The 17168-nt window shown below is 50.1% G+C and overlaps 1 protein-coding gene across 1 annotated transcript; it reads left to right on the top strand.

The window, feature by feature from the left end:
• The first annotated feature begins 312 nt into the window (after positions 1–312).
• LOC137306687 (carbonic anhydrase 14-like) lies at positions 313–11928 on the top strand. The gene is made up of 9 exons (XM_067976028.1): positions 313–388; positions 3599–3619; positions 5012–5191; positions 5935–6077; positions 7353–7448; positions 8153–8219; positions 9605–9762; positions 11195–11321; positions 11858–11928. Exons 1-9 carry the CDS (start codon positions 313–315, stop codon positions 11926–11928), a joined length of 939 nt encoding a protein of 312 aa, XP_067832129.1.
• The last annotated feature ends 5240 nt before the right edge of the window (positions 11929–17168 follow it).

Here is a 17168-nt window from a genome sequence, read left to right on the forward strand (position 1 = left end):
GCTGGTTAGCACGATTCTGTGAAATTAGTCCAAGCGCTTTTAGCATAAAATGGTGGACAGAATCATTTCACACGAAAGGCCGCAACGCGTTGGCTACTGACATCGCCCCGTGACGTGAGCAAGATCCACCTTAAGAGAACTGTTCCACCTTAAGAAACCTTGGCTGGATTAAGGTGTGGGGGGAGTTACAGCGCGAGGGGCTTGGGATGTGATAGGAGCTGACGAACCTCCAGATTTCCAGCACGTCTGGTACCCAGAATCTCTGGAGTTGCCCTACACTCTCCCTTTAAGCTTGGACATCAGTCGACTGGCATGAGGATGGAGTCAGGATTCAGAGTGTTAGCACTTTGGTGCATGATCTTACTCCTGACAGTAGCAGCGGGGAGAGGTAAGTCTGACTTTAGTTACTCGTAAACCAGGAATTTTCTCCTTTTAAGCTCCATTCAGGATATCTGTACAGAAGGTGCAAATTTTGAACAAGCCGTTCCTGAACTCCAGTCTCTGCCACACTCGCTAATCTTATGCTCCCTTCAGTTATTTCTCCTCCGCTCCCTCTCCCTTCCTGAAGCTGGCGCCCGGCACTGCCAGCCTTGCCCAAGTAACCGTTATACATATTGCGAGCTTCGGCGGCGAGCAGACTATTCGACTGTGGGCGGCATCTCCACCGATTCCGTCTCCCCCCCCACGCACACTTTTTTACGATTAAGAACGGAAACCCTGCGGCTGATTTGCCCCCTCCTAACCTCACCCCGGGGCAAAGATGCCAATCGCAGCCCCCCACCCCTCCCCGACTACAGACACCAATGATCAGCTGGTTGTTTAGCGTCGCGATTCCTGGATGGTTTCGATCGGCCGTGGGCGGCGCGGGATTTTTGCAGGAGTGTTTCAGGGCGAGACGCAGGACGAGACCGCTCCGGAACGAGGAGCGAAAGAAGGATTTCTTGCCCCGCGACCCCCTGTTTTTTTTATACATATGTAAAATAATTTTCTTTCTAAAGGTGTCAGTGACGCCTTTAGTAAATGAGCAGCTGCCAGCCAGCACACTTGGCATAATTGGTCTTACGTAGTCCGCTCCTGCAAGTGCTAATCTTCCAACAGTTTGTGTACGGCTGATTCTAACCCTGTCATTATCATATTCCTTTCTAAACCTCCCCAGTCTCCTGACCTATTCGGCAGGATCCTGCATCGATCGAGCCAGCTTCCCGACTCTATTGCCAGCCGCGGCTGAGTGGGCAGCACTCCTCTCCCGTCGCCTCAGAGCCAGAAGGTCGTGGGTTTGAGTCCCGCTCCGGGGACTTGAGCCCCGTAATCCAGGCTGACAGTTCCAGTAACGGAGGCAGCGCTGCGCTGTCGGTAGGCGCCGTCTCTCGGATGAGATGCTGAACCGAGGACCCGTCTGCCCCTCTCAGGTGGACGTAAAAGATCCCGCGGCCACTATTCAGAAGAAGAGCAGGGGGAGTTCTCCCTGGAGGCCAATATTTATCCCTCTACCAACATCAATAAAAATTTCTAAAGGTGATCTGGGTCATTTATCACATTGCTGTTCGTGGGATCTTGCTGTGCGCAAATTGGCTGCTGCGTTTCCTACATTACAACATCAAAACGTACTTCATTGGCTGTAAAGTGCTTTGGGACGTCCTGAGATCGTGAAAGGGGTGACAGAAATGTGAGTCCTTCCTCTCAGGCCTGTTGGAAACCCCGGGGCTTTTGTTGGAGTCGCTCCAGGGCAGGTGGGCCTGGCTGAGCCGAGCGCCTGTGGAACCCGTACCCCAGCGGGCAGTCGGCGCCTTCCGGAGAACGAAGGTCACGTTCAACAAATTGCATTTATATAGCGCCTTTAACGTAGTAAAACGGCCCAAGGCGCTTCACAGGAGCGTAAATCAGACAAAATTTGACACCGAACCACATGAGGAGATATTAGGGACAGGTGACCAAAAGCTCGGTCAAAGAGGTAGGTTTTCAGGAGCGTCTTAAAGGAGGAGAGAGAGGGCGGAGAGGTTTAGGGAGGGAATTCCAGAGCTTAGGGCCCAGGCGGCTGAAGGCACGGCCGCCAATGGTGGAGCGATGGAAATCGGGGGATGGGCAAGAGGCCAGAATTGGAGGAGGGCAGAGATCTCGGAGGGTCGTAGGGGCTGGAGGAGGTTACAGAGGTAGGGAGGGTGGCCGAGGGCCATGGAGGGATTTGAATACATCCCAACTCTCCCACAAAAGATCTGACGCACCAGCGTGGAGACAGAACCGATGGTGGGTTCGGGTTGGTGGCGTTAGACGCAGCTCTCTAGCTGGACAGCCCGCCCAAAGTTTCAGAGAACATCGATCCTGGCTGGTCACTGGGTGGAATTTTCCAGCTTAGAACACTCTGTCCATCCCCCGTTTGCTGAAGTATTTAATAAACCAACAGAGCATCCAGGGACCTCTACAAATACAGTGGGGCCTGCTCGCAATACAGAGAAGAAAGAACAAAAGATAGAACTTGCAATTCTGTCGCGCCTTTCGCGATCTCAGGACGTCCCAAAGCGCTTTACAGCCAATGAAGTACTTTTTGAAGTGCAGTCATTGTTGTAATGTAGGAAACGCAGCAGCCAATTTGCGCACAGCAAGATCCCACAAACAGCAATGTGGTAAATGACCTGATAATCTGTAGTGATGTTGGTTGAGGGATAAATATCGGCCCCCAGGACACCGGGGAGAACTCCCCCCTGCTCTTCTTTGAATAGTGGCCGTGGGATCTTTTACATCCACCTGAGAGGGGCAGACGGGGCCTCGGTTTAACGTCTCATCCGAAAGACGGCACCTCAGACAGCGCAGCGCTCCCTCGGTACTGGAGGGGTGAGACCGGCCAGGCAGGTCTAGCCTCTGAGGTTGGGACTGCCTCTTTCAATGGCTGCCTCGCCCGTGCGTCGGCCTTGACAGTGAGACGGGATATTCAACCGTCGGTGTGCATCGCAGCTGAGCCTAATCCTGATCCGAATTCCGAGCACTATCTCCATTTGCAATTCCCGGCAAAGGGAGAGGGGGGAGGGCAGTGACTGGATCAGGAGCGGGATCGTTGCCTGACATCTCCCCCACCCCGACCCCTACTCCCCAGCTCAGCGACACTGAAGGTTTCGATAAGAGTAAATAAGAAGAAAGAGCAGGGGGGAGTGGGACTAATTGGATCACTCTTTCAAAGAGCCAGCACAGGCACGATGGGCCGATTGGCCTCCTCCTGTGCTGTCAGATTCTATGAGCTCAAACTGCCAATCCTAACAGATCTTGGTGTGCTGATTGAGGATTTATTTGCCGATGAGCCCATTATAAACCTGCAGGCCCACCAAACGCAAACAGGGCAAACCAGCGAATAAGAAACAGAAGCACAAAAAGGATTGGGGTCAGGGGAGGGGCCACACTTGACCAGCTGACCAGACGCTGGGCTCCCCCTGTTGTGGGACATTCCCCGAAGGTTATGCTGAGATGGGTGAGATTAAATAGGGTGGGAGGAGGCTCGTGGGGAGCATAAATACCAGCACGGACCTGTTGGGCCGAATGGCCTGTTTCTGTGCTGTAAGTGTATGAATGTGTGATATTTAATCTCTTGTCTTCCTCTTTCCTTGTGCAGGTTCCCATTGGACGTATGAAGGTGAGTTTCACTGCAAAACCCAATTGACTGCTTCGCAAACACTATTTCAACTCAGAGTCTCCAATTCCCTTTCTTTAATCTCCCTGTATTGTTCCCCTGTGAGAGGGAATCCAGGCTTTCAATTCTGTCACACTGTCCCTTAACAGTCAATCCTTCCTTCTGGATCACATTCTCTCTCTTTCTTTACTCTGTATCTAACCTGTGCTGTACCTGCCCTGGGAGTGTTTGATGGGACAGTGTAGAGGGAGCTTTACTCTGTATCTAACCCATGCTGTACCTGCCCTGGGAGTGTTTGATGGGACGGTGTAGAGGGAGCTTTACTCTGTATCTAACCCGTGCTACCTGCCCTGGGAGTGTTTGATGGGACAGTGTAGAGGGAGCTTTACTCTGTATCTAACCCATGCTGTACCTGCCCTGGGAGTGTTTGATGGGACAGTGTAGAGGGAGCTTTACTCTGTATCTAACCCGTGCTACCTGCCCTGGAAGTGTTTGATGGGACAGTGTAGAGGGAGCTTTACTCTGTATCTAACCCGTGCTGTACCTGCCCTGGGAGTGTTTGATGCTGACAGTGAGTCCCTCACCTTGATGAACAAGAACAAAAAACATGAAGAATTTTAAGGCCTCCGGTTTCCTCCATACCTCTCTCTGAAGGTGCTGCCTCTTGCTGGGGTACAGTCCCACTGGCTGAGACAGCCTTTCAGGGTCTAGTCCTCGTGCCTGGAGCCTGAAGCCTGGAGTCTGAGTAGCGAGCAAAATCATCTGCTCACCTCACTTTACATTCCAGAAGGGAGGTCACTGGACAGTGATCGGGAGCCAGAACCGTGGCTGATTTTATCCCCTCCACAGCCTGGGGCAGTGAGGCCAACTAATTCCGGACTGGAATACAAATACCTCGCAGAAACCTTTCAACCAACAATAACAACCTGCATTTATATAGCGCCTTTAACGTAGTAAAACGTCCCCAAGGCGCTTCACAGGAGCGATTATCACTCAAAATATGACACCGAGCCACATAAGGAGATATTAGGACAGGTGACCAGAAGCTTGGTCAAAGAGGTAGGTTTTCAGGAGCGTCTTAAAGGAGGAGAGAGAGGCGGAGAGGTTTAGGGAGGGAATTCCAGAGCTTAGGGCCCAGGCGGCTGAAGGCACGGCCGCCAATGGTGGAGCGATGGAAATCGGGGATGCGCAAGAGGCCAGAATTGGAGCTTAAAGATCTGGGAGGGTTGTGGGGCTGGAGGAGGTTACAGAGATGAGGAGGGGGAGGGCGAGGGCCATGGAGGGGATTTGAAAACAAGGATGAGAATTTAAAAATCGATATTGGGTAAAAGTCGATAGATTAACCAGCGACAAGTTCCCAGAGGCTTGACAATCTATTAATCGCCTTTATTCTAGGCCCTCAAGGACAGAAAAACTGGGAAGAGGAATATCTGAATTGTGGGAAAAGAGCACAATCCCCTGTCGATATCCAAACCCAGATGGTCAGGTATGATCCCTCCCTGAGGCCAGTCCACTTAAAGGGATACAGCAAACCAGACTGCGACTGGTTCACAATCTCCAACAATGGTCACACAGGTAAGGACGGTACAAGGCAGACAGTTGAATTTATAAATTATTTTCGCTCCTGTCCTCTCCCGGGAAGTACTGATGCTTGGCTGTGACATGGTCCCATCGCAATGCTGAGCACACTTCCACCTTGCCCACTAATCTCAACTTATGTCTTAGGTCCGACTGACCTGACTTACAACTTGCATTTAACATAGTAAAACGTCCACAGGAGCGATCAACGGACAAAATTTGACACCGAGCCACATAAGGAGATATTAGGACAGGTGACCAAAAGCTTGGTCAAAGAGGGAGGTTTTAAAGGAGCATCTTAAAGGAGGAGAGAGAGGCGGAGGGGTTTAGGGAGGGAATTCCAGTGCTTAGGACCCAGGCAGCTGAAGGCACGGCCGCCGATGGTGGAGCGATGGAAATCGGGGATGCGCAAGAGGCCAGAATTGGAAGAGCGCAGAGATCTCGGAGGGTTGTAGGGGCTGGAGGAGATTACAGAGATAGGGAGAGGGGGGGGCGAGGCCATGGAGGGATTTGAACACACAGGATGAGAATTTTAAAATCATTGCCGGACAGGGAGCCGATGTTGGTCAGCGAGCACAGTGGGGGGTGATGGGTGAACGGGACACGGTGCGAGTTAGGATACAGGGGGGGGGCAGGAGAGTTTTGGATGAGCTGAAGTTTATGGAGGCGTGACCTGTGTAAACTCTTCCTCCTCCAAGGTCATTGTTAACAAGATGTGTCTCTGTTTTCTCCCCCCACAGTGCAGATGACTCTCCCTCCTACCATGTACATCAGCAGCCTCCCTGAGCGATACACAGCGGTACAGCTCCATTTCCACTGGGGCAGTTCGGAACAGCCAGAGGGTTCGGAGCACCAAGTAGATGGAGAGAGGGCGTCTGCTGAGGTAGGCGGTCACAGCGAGAGGGGACGTGCTTAAAAGTGGGGAATACCGTTTTTGGTCACGCCTCCATAAACTTCAGCTCATCCAAAACTCTCCTGCCCCCCTGTATCCTAACTCGCACCGAGTCCCGTTCACCCATCACCCCCCCTGTTAATTTGTGTGCCTTCCGCCTCAGTAACTTCGCCCCTCTCCGCCCCTGGCTCAGCCCCTCTGCTTTATCAAAACCCTCACCCATTGCCTACGTTACCTTCCAGACTCCGACTGTTCCAATGCTCCCCCATCTTCCATCCTCTGTGAACTTGAGCTCATCCAAAACTCTGCTGCCCCCGTTTCCTAACTCGCATTTTGAGCTTGACAAATATTAACACCTGTGATGTATTTGTATATTTGTTATATTTAATGTAAGATGTTTGACCCGAGTCCCGTTCACCCATCACCCTCTCTGCGCTCGCTGACCTACATCGGCTCCTGGTCCGGCAACACCTCGATTTTAAAATTCTCATCCTCGTGTTCAAATCCCTCCATGGCCTCGATCCCCCCCCCCCCCCCCCCCCATCTCTGTAACCTCCTCCAGCCCTGCAAGCCTCCGAGATCTCTGCGCTCCTCCAATTCTGGCCTCTTGTGCGTCTCCAACTCCCTTCACTCCACCATTGGCGGTCGTGCCTTCAGCTGCCTGGGCCCTAAGCTCTGGAATTCCCTCTCTAATCCTCTCCGCCTCTCTCTCCTCCTTTAAGACGCTCCTTAAAACCTACCTCTTTGACCAAGCTTTTGGTCACCTGTCCTAATATCTCCTCTATGTGGCTCAGCGTCAAATTTTGTCTGATTTACGCTCCTGTGAAGCACCTTGGGACGTTTTACTACATTAAAGGCGCTGTATAAATGCAAGTTGTTGATGTTGGTTCCCTGCTGGGAGTCTGGGAATTTGCCTTACTGGGCCATTCAAACCCTTCCCCCTCCCTCTCCCCCCACTCCCCCCCAGATTTGATTCCCAGCCTGTGTTGACTTAACTGATCCCAGTCAGGGTGCCATAATTGACCTTGGTGACCCTAGGTAAGGGAGGGGTAAAAGTTGCCAAATGCCCACCCCTGATTGCTATCCAATGCTGGAAAGTGCCCGCGCAGCTGCTGGGATCAGGCTCGGTTGTGATGCCCTCCACAGTCGAATATCCCGATACCCACGTGCCAGGCCCTGGTGCCTCGAAACCCCAACGCTGGGCCAGCGCAGCCACCAAGGCGACAGAAGCTTGTGCGAATTAACGCTCGGTTTGATTCTTCCCAGCTGCACGTCGTTCACTACAATTCCGAGAAATACCCGAATGCGTCGGAGGCCATGAGCAAGGCAGACGGACTGGCGGTCCTGGGAATTCTGATGGAGGTGAGGGGCAGTTTTGATCCGGCTCCTGTCCAACTCCCTGCTCCTGTTTTCATGTCATTGGCTCTGCCTAAGTACAGATTTAGAATGGAAATCCTGTATGTAAACAGTTGGTGTGTAACAATGTAGTTCCAACCTCTGGCCAGCAGATGGCGCCACTTTCTGAAGTCTCTCTCTCTCTCCCAACTCCATCGCCAGCAAACGGAGTATATTTTACAGCAAACGGAGCATATTTTACAGCAAACGGAGTATATTTTACAGCAAACGGAGTATATTTTACAGCAAACGGAGTATATTTTACAGCAAACGGAGCATATTTTACAGCAAACATAGCATATTTTACAGCAAACGGAGTATATTTTACAGCAAACGGAGTATATTTTACAGCAAACGGAGCATATTTTACAGCAAACGGAGTATATTTTACAGCAAACGGAGTATATTTTACAGCAAACAGTCTATTTACTCAGCAAACAGGGTCTATTTAAGCAGAGTCTCCCTATAAAAGCAAGATTATTTCTCCAGCAAAATGCAGTGAGTGGAGGAAAGTTACAGAACACAAATTATGTGCGTAAAATGACGGGGGGGAATTACCCAGTCATCTCCATTCTGGGGGGATTAGTGGTGTCACTGCATGCAGTCTTCATCAACTGACCGTTGAAAATTTAACACTAATGTATACAATTTTTGTTTTTAATTTGATAAAGGTCGGGCAGTTTAAAAACCCAGCTTACGAAAATATTCTGAGTCACCTGGAATCTGTAACGTTTGCAGGTAAGAAGGCCGGTAACATCATGAGCAAAATAGCGAACCAGACCCCCTGCGAGGGGTGCCTGATACAAAGCCTGTGGGTCATAGCTGGCCACTGAACTTTGGGTCACTGCCACTGTCCTTTCTGCAGCTACGTTCTGATTCTGAGCTGTGGCGCAGTGGTTAACACTCTTGCCTCTGAGTCAAGAAGGTTGTGGGTTCATCAGCCCCACTCCAGTAGACCTGAGCACAAAATTCTAAGCCGATACTCCCGGTGCAGTAGTGAGGGAGTGCTGCACTGTCAGAGGCGCTGATTTTAGGATGAGCTGTTAAACCTCTCAGTTGGACGTAAAAGATCCCACGGCCGCTATTTGAAGAGAAGAAGGGGAGTGTGTGCTGGGCCAATATTTATCCCTCAAACCAAATTATTAAAAAGTGATTATCTGGTCATTATCACATTGCTGTTCAAGATTCTGGCTCCTGTTTTCGTGTCAATATTGAGCATTGGCTCTGCCTAAGTACAGACTTGGAATGGAAATCCTGTATGTAAACAGTTGTGTGTAACAATGTAGTTCCAACCTCTGGCCAGTAGATGGCGCCACTTTCTGACGTTTCTCTCCCTTGCTGTGTGCAAATTGGCTGTCATGTTCCCTACAACTGCAATACAAGTCTTTTATTTTGCATTTGTCCCTTTCAACTTTGCATAAGAAAATATAGACGGTTTCTTAGGTGTAACATTTAGAAAGAACGGCTTATCGATTCTGGGTACACGGTTTACGTGGTGTAAATTCCACTAAAATTATAAATAGAAACGGCGGGGTAGCTAGTTTGTAATGGGGGGGGGGGGGGAGGGTAGCTTTTATACCCTGGTGCTATCTGAAGAAGAGCAGGAAGGTTTGGCCAACATTCCTCCCTCAACGTCCTTTATGAAAGAACTTGCATTTATTTAGTGCATTTCACGAACTCAGGACGAGCCAAAGCTCTTTACAGCCAATGAAGCACTTTTTTTTGAAGTGTAGTCACTGTTGTAATGTAGGAAACGCGGCAGCCAATTTGCGCACAGCAAGATCCCGCAAACAGCGATGTGATAATGACCAGATCATCTGTTTCAGTGATGTTGGTTGAGGGATAAATATCGGCCCAGGACAGCGGGGAGAACTCCCCTGCTCTTCATCGTCCTGTTGAGAAGGCAGACGGGGCTTTGGTTTAAGGTCTCATCCAAAAGACAGCACAGCACTCCCTCAGTACTGCGCTGCGAGTGTCAGCCTGGAGCTTGAAGTCCCTGGAGTGGGGCTTGGAACCCACAACCTTTTGGCTCAGAGGCAAGAATGCTACCGCACTGAGCCCATACAGACCAGAGAAATGTTGGCAAGTGCATTGAATTGTACGTCCTGTTGTTCAACTTGCAGGTCAGGAGGCCGTGATTCCCTCTTTCGATGTCCAGTCACTGCTTCCCACACAGCTGGACAAATACTTCACGTACAACGGCTCGCTGACCACCCCGCCATGCTTCCAGAGCGTCCTATGGATCGTTTTTCACCAGCGAGTGCAGCTGTCCCCTTCCCAGGTATGCCCGGGTCAAGGGAGCGTCTCTAAATGGCCAAATCCCCGAAGGCTGAAGGAGACCGCGTCTGTGGTCGTTTGTGCGATGTCGCTGCCTTTGGAAGCTCCCCCTAATGGCTCAGTGGCCGGTCGCACCGAGCCGCACAGATCAGGCCTCATCCATGGTCTGTGTTTGGGAGGAGTGCGGGAGCAGGGGGGGGGGGGCAGCAGATGAGATGCTACTAGTGATAGTGGGGGCGGGGGGGGGGGGGAGAAAGAATCAGCCAAGGGATTCTGCTCCTGTCCCAGTCATTCACACTTGCCTGTGAGGACAGGATCAGTCTCGGTGGCGATGCCCTCCACAGTCGAATAGCTCCGCCAGCACCGGGTGGCTGAGGTTCAAGTGTGGAGACGGAGGGCGTGGGGGAGGTACCAGAGAGCGGACGGCAGTAGGGGCAAGAGTTGGCGCCTTCAGGAGAGGAGGAAATGCAGGAGAGAGAAACACAGTGCTATTCACAGAGGTACATGGGAACAGGAGGAGGCCACTCAACCTCATTTAGATCATGGCTGATCTGTACCTTAACTCCATTTACCCGCCTTGGTTCCCTAACCCTTAATACCCTTACCCAACAAAAATTTATCCATCTCAGTTTTGACATTTTCAATTGACCACCGGCCTCAACAGCTTTTTGGGGGAGAGAGTTCCAGATTCCCACTCCCCTTTGTGTGAAGAAATGCTTCCTGACATCACCCCTGAACGGCCTGGCTCTAATTTTAAGGTTATGCCCCCCTTGTTCTGGACTCCCTCCACTGGAGAAAATAGTTTCTCTCTATGTACAACTATCGAATCCTTTAATCATCTTAAACACCTCAATTTCTGATTTCACTCCTACGAGTGCTGTAGCTCTCAGGATTGAAATCAGAAAATGCTAAATTATTACCTGGAAATTACAGCACAGAAACAGGCCATTCGGCCCGACGGGTCTATGCCGGTCCACACGGAGCTTCCTCCCTCCTTATTTCATCTCAGCCTATCAGTATATCTTTATAGCGAGTAAAAGCTTGTGTTTCGTGGTAGTGGGGGGGGGTCTTTCGGATGAGACATTAAACCCAGGCCCTGTCTGCCCCTCTCAGGTGGGTGTAAAAGATCCCACGGGCCACTATTTGGAAGACGAGCAGGGGGGAGTTCACTCCGGTGTCCTGGGGCCGATATTTATCCCTCAACCGACATCACTAGAAAACAGATCATCTGGGTCATTACCACATTGCTGTTTGTGGGATCTTGCTGTGCGCAAATTAGCTGCCGCGTTTCCGACATTACAACAGGGACCACACTTCAAAAAAGTGCTTCGTTGGCTGTAAAGCGCTTTGGGACGTCCTGAGGTTGTGAAAGGCGCTGTAGAAATGCAAGTTCTATCTTTCTTCCCCTGAGCAGTAACCTTCTTCTCTTTCCGCAGTTTACAGCCTTAGAGACTGGGCTGTTTAGCACAGCCCCTGACGCAGCTCCAAAACTACCATTAATCAACAACTTTCGAGCAACCCAACCCCTCAGCGACAGACAACTGAAGGCATCTTTCCCTATGGGTGAGTTCCCTTGAGGAACAATCAAGTGGCTTCCTTATTTGATTTAAACTCATGGTGTCAGCCATGGCTCAGTGGGCAGCACTCGTCTTGCTTCTCAGTCAGAAGGTCATGGCTTCAAGTCCCACTCCAGAGACTTGAGCACTAAATCTCAGCCGACACTCCCACTGAGGGAGTGCCGCACTGTCGGAGGTGCCGTCTTTTGGATGAGACATTAAACCGAGGCCCCGTCTGCCCCTCTCAGGTAAAAGATCCCACGGCCACTATTCGAAGAAGAGCAGGGGGAGTTCTCCCTGGTGTCCTGGACAATATTTATCCCTCAATCAACATGGATCAAAAACAGATTATCTGGTCATTTATCACATTGATGGTGGTGGGATCTTGCTGTGTGCAAGCTGGCTGCCCCGTTTCATACATTACAAGTGACTAAAATTGTCTGTAAAGCACCTGAGGTTCTGAAAGGCGCTATATAAATGCAAGTCTTTCTTTTCTTTATGACAGAAAAATAAAACTCTCTGGTTTTTTTTGCTTGCCTGTAGGTTGGGCCATCAACTTTCGAAAAGCGATACTGACGCTTTTAAAAATTTTATCAACTAAACTCCAAAACTAAATGATCACGATTACGTCAATGCAAGCTCTCTACTGTGAACTTCTGAACTCTTCATCGTCCTACGATGTCTCCCTAGATAGAAATGGCCAAGGAAGGCGTCCGACTCTCTCGTGGGATTCAGGCTCCCTCTAGTGGGCTGTATAGATTCATACCATAGAGTTTCAGGAGTCTCCTATAAATGTTTAAGTCCCTGTTCCCGTTATTCCGCACGTGTCTCGAGCTGCCGATACCAACAGATGGTGGTGCTCTGATTTAAGATTTATCCAGCAATGAGGCAACTGCCCTTTGCAGATCTTCAGCTCCATGAAACTCAAAACAGGTCGAACCAGCGAAGAACATGCTTCATGGGCACCAACAGCTTGCGCTGGCCATTCGGCCGGGGTGGGGGGGGAGGCAGTGAGTGCTCACAGGCCATTCGACTGCGGGGGGCAGTGAGCACTGACAGGCCATTCAACTGTGGGGGCAGTGAGCGCTGACAGGCCATTCGACTGTAGGGGGCAGTGAGCTGACAGGTCATTCAACTGTGGGGGGCAGTGAGCTGATGGGCTATTCAACTGTGGGGGCAGTGAGCGCTGACAGGCCATTCGACTGGGAGGGGCAGTGCGCTCTGACAGGCCATTCAACTGTGGGGGGCAGTGCACACTGACATGCCATTTGACTGTGGGGAGGGGCAGTGAGCGCTGATAGGCCATTCAACCATGGGGGCAGCACAACCAAGCCCAGTTTTGTCCTCAACCGACACCCACATGGCAAGAGTCACTGGACAGCGATCGAGAGCAGAAATCCTGGATGTTCCCCCCACAACCCCCCCCCCCCAATCCGGGCAGGAGCCCCGAAGGCTGAATCTGCTAACTTAGTGGAGACCGGGATTGGAACGTGGGACCCACTCTGGCCTGTGTGGCTCAGCCGCTCACTTGGTCAACCTGCCGAGCCGTCATCAGTATTACTGTTCTGTCTTTTGTTCATTCCAACGTTCAGGCGCTTTGGTGGGCAAACGAGCCACTGTTATCGAGCAACAGAGGATCTGGGAGGTAACCAGGACCCCCTGTGCTCATCGAAAGGGGGAGCTACAAGGAGAGGGTGGGGGTCGCCAATCCTCCAGGATTGTCCTGGAGTCTCCAGGAATTAAAGATTAATCTCCTGGACACTGCTGTGAAAAAAATTATTAGTTTATAAAAATACTGGAGAAGGAACAAAGGCTGTTTGACTGGGTGGGGCGGTTGGAGGTGGGTGGTCACGTGATGCAACCTCCAGGAATACGTCCAACCAGGGTCGGCAACCCTAGGAGAGGGGGGAAAGGAGCAGCCAGCGTTCCTAGTCGCTGTCCGGTGAAGCCCTGCGAGAGGTCAGGTGAGGAGAGCACAGCCTGCTTGGACCCGTACATGAGAAATGGGCCACTTGGGGAAAGGTAGCAGAGGGCGGGGGCCTCCGAAAGGACCTTACCCCAGTGTTGCTCACCCATTTATTCCCCTCCCTACCATCCTTCTGTCCTATAGTTCATCCAAAGCTCTGCTGCCCCGTATCCTATCTCGCACCAAGTCCCGTTCACCCATCACCCCACCTGTGCTCGCTGACCTACATTGGCTCCCGGTCCGGGAACGCCTCGATTTTAAAATTCTCATCCTCGTGTTCAAATCCCTCCATGGCCTCGGCCCTCCCTCCCTATCTCTGTAATCTCCTTCAGTCCCTACAACCCTCCGAGATCTCTGCGCTCCTCCAATTCTGGCCTCTTGCATATCCCGATTTTCATCACTCCACCATTGGCGGCCGTGCCCTCAGCTGCCTGGGCCCTAAGCTCTGGAATTCCCTCCCTAAACCTCTCCGCCTCTCTCTCCCCTCCTTTAAGACGCTCCTTAAAACCTACCTCTTTGAGCAAACTTTTGGTCGCCTGTCCTAATATCTCCTGATGTGGCTCGGTGTCAAATTTTATTTGATAAATCGCTCCTGTGAAGCTGGTATGTTATATTCTCCGATCCTCTTGGACCTCCAATCCCCTCAGTACATCAATATTAAAATGCTCGTCCCCACTCCTTTCCAACCTGCCCTTCCAACTCTAGATGTCCCCCGATACAAATTACATAAACTTGATATGAAAATAATTGTAACCAAAACAAAAAGCTGCAAACAAAAACTGCGTTACATTAAATATTTAACATCTTTTCTTTCGGCTGGAGCTCAAAGGGTTAAATTACGTATTCCCTCGAGTATAGGAGATTATGCTGAAAGTCCGACAAGCACCTCCCAACATGGCAGGCAGGCAGGCAGGCCCGCTCCAGTGAGACACACAACTCCACCCTGAATCCTGCCCAAAAGGTTTGATTTAAAAATAAAACTCCCCATACATCTGCAGGCCTTTCCACGTCCGTGACCCTCTCGCCGTTCCCCTCCAATTCCGGAAAACTCTGAACAGTTTGGAATACATGATGTGGAGATGCCGGTGATGGACTGGGGTTGACAATTGTAAGCAATTTTACAACACCAAGTTATAGTCCAGCAATTTTATTTTAAATTCACAAGCTTTCGGAGGCTACCTCCTTCCTCAAGTGAACGATGTGGAACGATGTTCACTTGAGGAAGGAGGTAGCCTCCGAAAGCTTGTGAATTTAAAATAAAATTGCTGGACTATAACTTGGTGTTGTAAAATTGTTTACAGTTTGGAATAGATTGCAAACAGTAAGAGTTCGACAACTTTGACAGTGGTGGGAGGGACCCCAAACTGGGCTACACTCTTAGAAAGAAAACAGGTGTCCATTTTTTTTTTAAAAAGCCGGCAAATTGTTCTCGAGTTCCACACTTAGAGATCAGGTCGGAAGAGTTTTTGCAATTGAGTCTCGGACTGTAGCATTTCACAAGGAATTCTTTGCTGCTGTCCTCGCGTTCCAACCTTGGTTAAAATTCCTTCTGTAGGCTAGTAACCTGACTTGGCCACTGTTCTGGCCACGTCGTCAGGGAGTCTTCTTTTCTTGGCGGGGGGAAAGCTCTACAAAGAATCCTGTTTTAGAAGAAACATAAATGAAATCTCACTTTATACCCGTGAAGACAGGCCTGAAACTAGCGAGCCGCTCTGCCCGACCCTGAACGCAGGATCCATAAACGGACTGGGGACTTCTGAAACTTGTGAATAGTTGTGCAATGATGTAAGGTATGATACTTTCCCTGTGATTGTTGATCTTTCAGCTACACATTTAACCAATGGCCCGTGTAACGAGACATATGAGCGTTTTTAACCAACAGATGCTGTCCGTAATGACGAAACGGTTTTTAAGAGAGGAACTTTGGGAATGATAACCAAAGAAAACCTTATACAGGAAAGTGGTAGCCGTAGAAAGAGGGATGTGGGAGAACGGCTAGGAATAGCAGCTGTATTGGGAACGGCAGGCTGGAACCGAATAGATGTCGAAAGCTTGTACGAGCACAACGAAGGAATGAGGAGGCAACTGAAGAATATTCTTAAGCGCAAAGGTAAAATCCGGGGAGACCTCGTTTATGAGGAACGACCGGTCCTTCTAACAGTAAAAGGACCTAGCAGAAGCCGCTGGTCAGATACAGGATAGAATCAACAAGATTATCAACGACTGCATGAATGATAAGATCTCTAAAGGCTATGTATGGGGCTTTCATGCTCGGAAGGGCCTGAATGATATTGAGAACAATTGAGTTCTGGCCTTTCACTACTCAGCAGCAGTCGATTGAGTGGGGCATCCCAGCTAACTGCAGCTGCCGAGCCAGACAATTGGGCTCAGTGTTTATGGTAAAAAGGGACAGCATCCTTGGGCAAGAATGTTCCTTCTGACTCTCGTAATTTTGCAAGCTATTGTGACTGTGATAACAATTGTAACCACATGTAGTAATAGGATCCCTCAGTGCCCAGACAGAAGATGATCATTTTAGAAACAACTATGGCCATTACCCACATCAAACTGAAACAAAGATATGAAAAGGAGTAAGATGGTTGTAAGAGGTGGGTTAGTGCTGAAGTAGAGCACCCCCTAAGTTGGGGGGGGGGGGAAACGTAAGAGAGGAAGCCAGTACTTTTATCCTTTGGGAAAATGGGCTGACTGAGGGCAGCAAGGGATCAAGCGGGTGTTTACGACTGAAATTGCTGAGCACAGCAGTTCGAAAACTGCTAAACAGAAAGCAGCTGGCTGTCTGGCGTATTATCACCTCAGGGTCGTCTCTCTGTAACTTTGTTAAGTTCTACCCCTGGTGCCTTGTAAGGATCCACTCTACCGGTGGGAGAGTCCATCGTACCTCCAGACCCAGTAGACGGCACGTCCTTCATGCAGGAAAAGAATTAGGACAAATATCTCCACGCTAAGAATGAGAGCGTGGCGCAGACGCACTAAAAAGGATGAAGTGGGGAGGGGATTGGCGGGGGGGGGTTAAGTGTGCATGGCATTCACACAAAACCCAATAAAAGGACAGCCAGAATCTAGTGAGGCAGAATTCTCAAGGCGATTCGTGACGCCAGTGCTATGTGATAGGAGGAAGACGGATCAACTTTGTATCCTGGGCACAGCTATTGTGATTGTACTGTTTAAACCCATGCATGTTTCAATTATTGCTTGTAATTGGTAGTAACATCTTACGTTTAAGTAGATCAATAAAACGATGTCTGTCGAGTACGGTGGCCCAAACTATTTTATTTAATTGAGTGGACAAATAAGATGATTCCACTCTTACAGGTGTTTAAGCTGATTAAAGGATTCGATAGGGTAGATAGAGAGAAACTATTTCCTCTGGTGGGAGAGAGTCCAGAACAAGGGGGGGGGGCATAACCTAAAAATTAGAGCCGGGCCGTTCAGGGGTGATGTCAGGAAGCATTTCTTCACACAAAGGGGAGTGGGAATCTGGAACTCTCTTCCCCCCCCCCCAAAAAAAAGCAGTCGAGGCCGGGGGTCAGTAGAAAATTTCAAAACTGCGATTGATAAGGTTTTTGTTGGGTCAAGGGTATTAAGGGATTATGGAGCAAAGGCGGGTAAACGGAGTTAAGATACAGATCGGCCGTGATCTAACTGAATGGCGGAACAGGCTCGAGGGGCCGAGTGGCCTCCTCCTGTCCCTGTGTGTCAATCCCTTTTTTTTTTGCACATCAGCTAATAGGTACACAATCTGGGCTGACGATAGCGTGCTGCACCGAGATCCCGTCTTGCCAGTTCCGCTGATACGGGTGGCCCCTGTTCGAAGACGACGAGAAGGCCACCAGGTTAAGTGGCCTTTCATCTCACTGCTGTTTGTCG

This window comes from Heptranchias perlo, chromosome 44 (assembly GCF_035084215.1).
Source record: "Heptranchias perlo isolate sHepPer1 chromosome 44, sHepPer1.hap1, whole genome shotgun sequence".
In the NCBI taxonomy this organism is placed as follows: domain Eukaryota; kingdom Metazoa; phylum Chordata; class Chondrichthyes; order Hexanchiformes; family Hexanchidae; genus Heptranchias; species Heptranchias perlo.